This window comes from Buteo buteo, chromosome 7 (genome assembly GCF_964188355.1).
Source record: "Buteo buteo chromosome 7, bButBut1.hap1.1, whole genome shotgun sequence".
NCBI lineage: Eukaryota > Metazoa > Chordata > Aves > Accipitriformes > Accipitridae > Buteo > Buteo buteo.
In genome coordinates this window covers 40,869,071-40,879,391 of record NC_134177.1, presented here as the reverse complement: position 1 = coordinate 40,879,391, position 10,321 = coordinate 40,869,071, and the positions used below count along the sequence as shown (strand labels likewise).

Below are 10,321 nucleotides of genomic sequence, written 5' to 3'. Positions count from 1 at the left end.
TGGAATGCATTTAATATTAGATAAATTATCTCTGAGAGATAACAAATATGTTTGCCAATAATTTCCTTTCCTCTCCAAACATCAAAGAAGCTTAAAATACCATGGAAATGCGTATCATAAATCCCCCACACGCTGGAAGTTATCACTCCCTTTCATATACAGCACAACTAAAGCTCAGAAAGCGCAAATTCTTTGCATAAACACACAAAATAAAACCATGACAGAAGCAGGGGAAAAAAAGTCAGATATTCTGATTCAAGGTCTTATATTTTGTCTGTAAGCCACAAAATTCCCAGGATGTACTTCAAACTTTATTTCTATTTCCAGTACATTATAATAATTATAAAAGAATCATCTGCAGTCATAGTATAAAACCACTGCCATGTATAAGTCATGACTTTATGTACATATATGTAGAGATACAGAAATGATTTGTTATAATCATCAATGCTTTCAACATTAAATACTTGATCCTGAAATCTTTAATCAGACAAAAGCTCAGTACACAGAAAATTCTGCTTCAGCCCAGGACTGATTCTCATTCTTCTGAACCAGATTAGGACTTCACTTCAGTGTTGACTCATTCATTTATTTCACGGTCGACAGCATGTTCACAAGACTGTGACTTGTCTATATATAAATATTGGAACAAACATTCAAAGGGAAAATATACACCCCACGCCTAAATGTTCTTCTGTTTCTATTACTAAGAGCCTTGACAACATTTGAGTCCAGAGCCTCAACTGCTGTAAACTGGTCCAACTCAGCTGATTTCAGTAGCAATATGTTGATTTAGCTGATGATCTGGATCTCTCTTTTATCAAGTACAGACTGCCAGACACCCTCGCGAACAGTTACCCTACCAACAGATCCTCTCGCTTCCATGATGCCAACAGCCTCCTTGAAATTGTCTGGGCAGATCTTGTACATTACTCTATGTTCTGATTGCCAAAACCAGCCCTTTTCACAAACAGCTCCGAAAGCTGGCTTTGTATTGTAGACTGTATTCTGAAAACCAGTTGGGCAATTCAAAAGCATATGAAAGCAATTATAATTACAGTACTGCTGTAATAATTAAAAATTGCCAGCTGTATATAAGCCTCTTCAAATGTACAGCTGTTACATGGGTAATGGAAAAAATACAAAAGCTTCAGATTCTGTGCCCCATAATTTCTCAGACTGCGACATTACGAACTCAGTTACTACCATCCCTGTTTATGACAAAATGCCAAAACAATAGAGTCCTTTTCCATGCTTTCTTGTAAACAATTGGTTCCCTCATCACCTCCGAGTAATAAAAATTGTAACACATTTTACAACGATGTCCAATACAAGATTAAACTGGTATCAAGTAAAAAAAACAGAAAAATATTAGTTGATTCTCTTCTGCTGAAATTGTTGCCAGCTTTGGCCCCGATGTCTCCTATGCTTGGTCACCTTTGTCTTCGGTTGCCATTGCCGAGTCCCTCTGTTGTTCTTCTGGATCCCCTGGAAGAATACTGGTGACTGTCTGGAGAAGTGACTCAATCTGCTCTTCTGTTAGCCTTTCCTCGCTTTCTTCTACCATCTGCAGGTCAAAAGATAATCTATTGTAATCATTAAATCCATACTTCCTTCCTCGGCTCCAAACAGAAGGACTCAACTAATTGGGAAATACTGTTCTCAATGGATGCAAGACATAGTCTGAGCTCATTACAAAAGCATTTTACAAAGCGGAACTCTTACAATATTTAAAAAAAGAAAGAAGAGCTCTATTGTTAACCACTACAATTGGCACTCCATAATGAGACCCTGCTTTCTTTACAATGAGGAAAACAACACACTCAGAACAGGCTGTCCTCCCTGGTTTCTCCTAAAGCCTCTCTCAACCTACACATCAGTATCTTGAGCCAGGCTTCTCATTTAGTTCACATGCAGACCTACCTTCCAGACCTATTTTCCTAAAGTTCCTGTGCTTTCATGTGAGAACTGAAATGAGATAACCTGAGAGTGAGTACCTGAACCTTAGTATCTTATCCAGCACCTAGACTATAAGTAATCAGGCCATAAAAGAAACCACCTAATCCTACAGCAGCTATACTTCATTGGAATTTGCTTAGATTGTGAGATTCCTGAATATAAAGGCATATAAAAGCTCCGAGCAACACAAAACACGCTGTCACGAATCAACAATAAAATTCCGTAAGATTAATTAGGGACCTACTCTCACTATGGTGCTGTGGGAACTCTTATATCACTGCTACCAGTAAAAACAACTGCCCTAATTTATAGGCAGCTGTTAAAAGGAAAAGCTTGTCAGAGTACTGGAAAAGCAAGCCAAAAGAACTCTTCAAACACAAATGAAACTAATTAGGAATGCGGGGTTCGAGATTTTCTTTTTTATACAACGTCCTTTAAAATGTCCTTTGAAGAGCAGTGATTTATATTAATTATGGTTCCAAGTCAACACAGGTTTAATCAGTTCTAGCTAAAAATTGTCAGCTATTCAGATGCATCTTGCCTTCTAAAAAGCAGAGTGGTATATTCAATTAACTTTTTTTTTTCTTCAATGTCCTATGAGCCCTCTTTGCACAATCTGATCATCTTTCATCAGCCATTATCCACAGACCCTTGAAAAGAGGAAAGCAAGCATGCTAGAAGCCACTCATGTAGCAAAAGGCAGACAGTGAATATCCATTTGCAAATGACTGTTTCTGGGGACCATGCCGATCAAAGGATGAAATTCTCTGTGGAGTGGCTTTCCAAGCATGGTTAGTTCAAAAACTACTGTAGGACCCTGTCTGGAAAAACAGCCCTGGCTCTCATTACCGCCAGCTGCTATACTATACACTATGTGTTAAAACATACCAAAAATCCTCCTAACATTACCCTTCTGTGTAAGCAACTGCCGCAGCTACTGAAGTGGTATCAAGTAATTGCCTGCTAGACTGCATTTCAGAGGTGATCACCTCAGCAGCTTGACTAGCATACCTTGGAGCATCAACATTATACAATAAAGTACGTTACAGCGTGTACATACACTCTTTGTTGCCAATACTGCTGACAAAGCCATCACTCTACAGATGACCTATGCTATTAAATTTTGAAAAGAATTATCAGCCTGGCTTTTGGATTGGATTATAGTGTTATTAATTACTATTACATTGAATTTTAAAGTCAACAGCCCCATAGCAGCAGGAACTGTACAAAGAAAAAGCCCATGTCCTTTGGACAGGCAGTATCACTTAGGGCAGAATGATGTATCTCTTAGTGCCCAATGTCTCCTGCATTCATTACCATCCCACTGCTTTCCCATCTTCAGAAAATGGCACCTTGCCTAGTTTAGATTTGATTTATTGGATCACATGAAGTCCACCCCTCTTCCCCATTTAAATTTTATCCCTCCCTATATATCTCCTTTCCCTTTCTTCTCCAAACACTTTCTCCTTCAGGTGCTTGCTTCAGGTAGCCAGAGCTAAACACAAGGATTTGATCAGAACTTAAACAGATAATAGAGAGCGATTTCTAGATCAGCATTGACTCTTCTCAACTTCTGTATTTAAGGCAGACTATACTTATGCCAGTGCCTAATCACTGCTTCTTACGTGCTCCCCAGTGCGGAAAGAGTAATTGCCCCAACAATCACGTTGATGCCATTTGTACTGGCGAGCACGGAAGCCTGCAAGACTGACAAACTGCAGATCCAACCTGGGACACTGACAGATGATCTCTGGTGGTTGCTCTGGTAGTTTAAGAAATCACACTTTACCAGAATGTGGATGAAAGAAAATAGTCTCTCATGTTTCAGATGCTTTGGTGCTCTAACTGATGTCTCATTAAACTGTTGAGAAAAGCATCTTTAAAGAAAGATGCCAGGTACCGCGCTGAGGAGTGGGTAATGTAGCTCCAAATTCCCTTTGGTTGACAGATCTGTAGTCTCTGCCAGAGGGAAGTGGTAATTCCTTAAAATACTGCAGCAAATTCATCAAGGGCTCACCTCTCAGTGCCTCTGAGCCATGCATCCTCACTGCCAGCTCTCACATCAGGAACTACCGACAGACAAAAATCTGCCTTTGGCAGGATGGACAGCTTATTATTCAAGTTGATGCTTCAGTGCTATTTTGCTGTGATACTATTCCAGAGTTCAAAGGATCAAAAGCATAAACTATAAAAATCAATTTTTTTCACTCTTCAGGGAAACAGCCTGAGCAGCAACTTATGAAAACATAAACAATTAGGAAGCAGCAAAGCAGCATGCCAAAAGGAAAAATTCAAAAATTTTGAGAGAGCATGTAGATAGAGAGACAAATGAAACTGTCCTAAAGGAAAACAGATATCAAGGGAAACAAAAGGTCACTCAGAGGCTTATTCTAGATTCAACAGACGTTTGCAGAGTTTTCTGATTTACAACTCTAAGATAAAATACTTTTGCTACTGATAGTACTAGGAAATAATGTAATGATGCTCAGAAGAGAAATTATGTGTAAGAAAAAGCCTACAAGGCAAAAAGAAACAATTGTATTCGAGTACCTACTTTTCCAGCAAGAATTTTACCAATATATGAAAAAATATCTATCAAAAAGCCTTGCTAACCTCTAACTCGCAATTGGCTGAAACTGCTCAAGCAACAGATTCAAACCATAAGCAGTCAGGAATGCAAAGTTTATACTAAGGAAAACAAAAATGCGAATGTTCTTAATAAGCATATGACATAAGATGTTTATGTTGGCAGTGCCACGCACACCAAATGGAAACAGATTATCCTCACAGATGATGCCATGTGCAAAGTGTACGGTATCATCAACCAAAGCTCCACTGAACTGTGTATTTTCAATATTCAGGGATTTGTGCAATAACAGAATTGGACAATGTTACAGTAACACAATTTACAGATAAAAAGCACCCCGATGTGCAGCAAGACAAGCATGTCTCCTCCTCAGGGCTGAGAGCAAGGATTTTCTTGCAAGGAACACAAGGGAAAGGCAGTAAGCCATGTCAGCTATGCTGCTTCTTGTAATAAATAATTCCCAAGCCGATACTGCTTTTCAGCATTCAAGTCTATACTATCCCAAAATAACTACAGTGTTTTTGTAGCAAATGTTATAGCATACCAATGTCATTCGTACATATACACAGTATGTATTTTCTATGAAATGCAACCACGTGGTCAAGATCAACTCAGTCAAGTCAGGCCTTAATAATAACTTCTACTTCACTCAAACTAGTAACAGTCATTAAACTCTCCTTGCAATATATTCATACAGTAAGCAATTTTCACGTTTCATTTCCCCCCTCAGCTAATGCTCTAAACAATATAATCTACAAGACAACCAAAGAAGGAATCAAGGAAGGAAGCAGGAAAACTTTATTTGGTAACTTAATTGGCATAAAATTCTTACAGCTAAAAAAAAGGAGGCATGTTCTTCCTGCAGCTAATACACACTTTTCAAGCCTGAGTACCTAAATTTGCTTCTTACTTTATTGATTGATTTACTTTATTGCTACAATCAGCCAGATCTTCAGAACTGTAGAATACATACAAAATATTCAGAAGGCAGCCGAAGCCACAGTACTGCTCACCTTTGAGAGCAATGCTACCTTTATTTAGAAGTCTAATAACTAATTTTTCACCTCTTACGCACCTTGTACCTACAACTGTTAAGCCACAGCTTATGTATTGATTTAATTTCAAGTACTCAAGAGGTCTGACTAACTTAACTGGACTTGAAGCTTAAAATTAGGCAAACATTTACTAAATGGAGAATACGTTAAGAAAAGGATGCCAATTCTGTTCTGCCTCCGCAGATACATCTAGGCATGGGCTTTCTAACACAGCAAAATGAAACATGCATCCAACATCCATCACTGAATCTTGCTACAAGAGAATGAAAAGACAAATCGCTCGCCAACTGCAGAATTAAACACTGGCAGATGCCTTGCTCAGTAACATAACTGCTACTGGGAACCAGAGCTGTGCTTATTAAACAAACGTGTATGTGGATTATTTTACTACCATGCAGCCTTTCCCAGCTGCACATTTTAACAGTAGCTTTTTTTAATTGAGCACTATGTATGAATTTCTCAGAGGAACAAAACAACCATAATTACCAAATCAGAACATAATAATAGCATTACATTAAGCAGTAAGTCACATTAAAACTTGCTGATAAATTCTCATGACAAAGTCATTTTCAGAAGCTTTTATTTATTGAGAAGGTAAATCAGAAAGTAACAGCTAGCTTGACTATCAAGGTAATTTCAAAGATTAAAGTGTTTATTCATAAAATAAATGTGCAAATCTGTATGTTCATAGTGCTATGTACACATGTAAGCACAAAATATGAACACACATATATATACACATGCATACTGGTCTAGATTTTTTTTTTTAACTCAGTGAAACAAGGACAAACATTTTAGGAACATGCTTTCCCTAATTATAACCATACCTTATCTTTTCTGCTTACCCAAGTAAAAGCAAAGTATAAGAGACCTCATCATCCTCACTGTGCTTCTTTTAAGCTTTCAGTGCTAATGTTTATTTCATTCAGCTTCCTGAGACACAACAATACACTGCAAATGTTGAAGAATAAATAAAGCCACACTGAAGAACCCTAAAAAGTTCTGAGAACCGAGAAACTGTCTCAAGGATAAGTAAAATTTGATGGGTAACAAACCTCAGCATCACAGAACAGAACAACCTGTGGGTTAAAAGCTATTGTTTATTTGAATAACAAGCTAAGAATTCTATTTAAAAAATAACCAGTAAACTACTGCAAAAAAAGGAAACAGGGGTTCTGAGCACATTCAAAGCTATCAAGCACATAATTTAACTCCAGTGTAGGAGGTACATATTTTATGAGAAAATGACTGCTACTTCCTCCTTTGAGCAGTAATTTGAAATTGTTCAGCACCAACATGCTAATAGAAAAAAAGCACATAAAAAAGTAATAAAATAAAAGACTGAATGATTGGATTAATGTCCCTCAGAGATAATTAACCAAGTATGCAAAGTGGGAAAATAAAATGTTTAAATCCTCTAACATCTTCCATTTTCCAGAAGAATACTTCACATTGTTATTTTCTATTCAACAATGAAAGACAATCTGCCAGGCTCGTTATGCAGAACACATATCATAAGGTACAAAGCTCTCTGAGATGGAAATCTAGTTTTAAAAAGCACAGAATTAAAATCTACTTTTCCATTCAGAGAGAAGAATGTGGAGCAATTTGTTCATTAGAAAAGATGATGCTTAATCTTCAAACCCATCACGGTTCAGCATTAAATAAAGCTGGACCACTGTCATGGTTAGATCAACATCACCGTCTTCTTTTATTCCCTCCTTTGTGGATCACTGAGCCAGGAACAACATATGTTAAAGATTAAAACAGGAGGTCAAGATAGCTGCAATGTGTACAGTGCTTTACCCTGTGGGATATGAACTAGAATTTCATGCTCCTTTTGTTGCTATTGTTGTTTGAAAATAAATCCTGGCACACAGTCCAGAAAAGACAAATATGAACAATTACAGCAATTTATGCATAAAGACTTACAAAAAAACTTGAGATCAAAAGATCACAACATAAATTTGCTTTTCAGCTTAAATATGATTTTAGCAGAATTGATTTATTGTCTGCATACAACTAAAGACAGGGAATTTTATGGAAGGAAAGTAAAAATCCAAAAAGCTGGAAAGGCAAAAAAGCGACAAGCAGTAGTAAATATAACCATCCTCTCACATCAGCTATTAAAAGCCTATCAGATAAATTTGACTCCATTCCATGGACAGGCAGCACTGAGTACAAGTTTGAGACCAAAACCATTTGAGCAAGTGAGAGACAATTGATTTGCCTACATTATAGGAAGTAGTCAGAAGTTTTCATCATCATTTATTTCTGATTCATTTCCAGGAGCAACTCAAAAGCTTTTGAGTGGCAGGAGCAAGTTCAATGAAAAGAGAATCAGGGCAATTTCAGACCTAGTATTTACTTCTCTGTAGGTTGTCTCTCATCCATTGACTACAGTGAATTGACTTGCCTGCATGAAATCTCTGTATGGGTAATCTCCCTACTGACATCAAAGAAGAAAATGCTGGTAGCCTCCACTGCTCTGCATTATTTTATACTCAAAGATGCTCAGAGAAGACAGAGGTTTTGTGTGTTTGAGGATGCTGCACTGCTACAATCTCCTTCCCCTGTCCTCACTTAAAACCAAAATGATTCAAGACAGCAATCAAACAGCAAAATAATTTCCTTGCTATGGCTCCTAGTCTCTGTATTTCACTAAGAAAAATGGCCTGCAGTTTCCTAGCAGTTATTGAGCTCAAAAGACTTTGATGTGCTTTGATGAAAGAGTAAATGTACTGCAATTTTGGGGAGGCTTAATTTAACACAGTCTTAACAATCCAGTTAACTTAGATTACTATAATACTAGTTTTGGAGAAACATGCCCTGGGAATTACAGGAGTATTGCAATGGAACAGAAGTAACTGCATCCCCAATACTTCCATGATGATACAACTTCAGGCTAGTTCCCAAATGTATAAATATTACATTTTTAACATGTTGCTTTTGATCATTAGAGAAGGGTTACGTATCAATAATGGACGGACACTGAACTCAAATCTCCTATCTGAAAGTTTTAGCAATGAGTTTTACCTAACTTTAGATTATTCCAAGGCTTGTGACGTCAAAGTGGAACACTCTACAGAAGCCTGACTTCTAATATAAAGACCAAAGTTTCTTATACTTGCCTCCTGGACTTCAAAACATGACACAGGAGCAAAACTACTTTCAATATTTTATGGATAGGTAAGATAATGAGGAACTAGGTAGGGTAAGGGGGGGGGGGAGAAGACAGACAAAACCACACAGTCACCTGAAAGCAGCAAGAGATCATTGCATTTAAAGAAGACAAGGGAAAAAAAGACGGTATATGGCCTATATGGGAATATAATAAATTTGTGTCTAAGCACATGAAGCTAACAAAGGTATGAGACAGGCTCCACATCATCACTTACGACTAACTTCCTAAGCAAAGGCTCATGAAGCCTTAATGCTCTTGGTTGGGTTGATGATCGACACTGATCTCTTCAATCACAAAACACAGTATTAATTCCTCAGCTAGAAGCATTCTTTTATGAGATGCCTTCAGCATTATAACAGCTACTCCTTGGCTATGAAAGAAAAATAGTCCTACTGGTACCTCTTTAATCCTTCCCTTTTTTGCAGCAAAATATGATCCCGTTACTACACAGTTTGGTTTCAGGATAAGATTGTAAACAGATGTTCTTAATGTAAGAGATACTTATTAAAAGAATATCCTTATTATAAGACTCTCTCTATTACCACAGGACTTTGTATTCCTAAGGAGAAACTTCAGAGAATATAACCATCTATTTCTATTTAGCAACAATCCCTCTTTACATCAGAATTATGCTTAACATATTGACAACAGCCACTTTCCATCAGAAAGTCTGTTTATATCCATTTCTCATCCTGCACCACTGGTCAAAATTCCAGATCACTCATTACTCATTCCTTTTTAGCGTGTTTCACTTTACTATAACATAAAACCCTGCCATCAAAACGATCACATCATCACAGCTGTCAAAAAGTGAAGTAATTGATTACAGAGCCGCAGCAAAAAGACTCAGGTTAAATATATTCTTAGTTGCAATACTGTAACTAACCTTAATGACTGCATTGGGCATTTTCACTATGTGACACTGAAGCAAAGAGAAGTGGAGAGTCTGTCTGAGAGAAAGATGGGCAAGTCTCTAAGGAGCTCTCAGAGAGGAAGCAGAGTGGATTCGAAACCATGAATGTAAAGATGTGCATAAAAGGATATATTCAATCACTGACCATGAGAAAGTAATTATTCAATTGATCTTCAAGGTTAAAGCTGCTTTCATTTAAGCTTTGAACAGTCAGGAGCATTGTTACTTACCAGCTGTATTTCAACTGCTGTCACAGGCCTGTGGTTAAGCAACTGGAGCTTTTCTGCCCTGTTTAAAAGCAGAGCGTAAAACAATCTGCATTACTGTATAATTTGAGGATCTCCTCAAATGACTGGTAAGATGCAAATACATTCCTGATAATTTAGGGATGAAACGCCACTGCCAAGAATAATTCTGACTGGGTTTGCAGTGTGGTTTAATTGCCATGATAATTTGGATATTTTAAATACAGTACTTTCTTGTGTGTTTAGACATAGTGCTGTTGCCACCTCTAGTCTAAGGTGGCAAGACAAAGACCCTTAGATCATTACTGTACAAGCATTAACAAGCACTGTTGCTTTGTTAAAAGCTGTACAGAAACGCTAAACAACTCATCAAAGATC

General features: G+C 37.5%; 1 protein-coding gene across 4 annotated transcripts in view; it reads right to left on the bottom strand.

Annotated features, from left to right (window-relative positions):
- Positions 1–248: 248 nt before the first annotated feature.
- Positions 249–10,321, bottom strand: part of CRCP (CGRP receptor component) — a 34,765-nt gene continuing 24,692 nt past the window's right edge. For all 4 annotated transcript variants that reach the window (XM_075032590.1, XM_075032593.1, XM_075032591.1 and 1 more), the window contains exons 5-6: positions 9,929–9,986; positions 249–1,567 (exon numbers count right to left, since the gene is read on the bottom strand). In XM_075032590.1, coding sequence (XP_074888691.1) covers positions 1,424–1,567; positions 9,929–9,986 — 202 coding nt within the window. In that variant the 3' untranslated portion in view covers positions 249–1,423. The remainder of the gene's footprint in view (positions 1,568–9,928; positions 9,987–10,321) is intronic.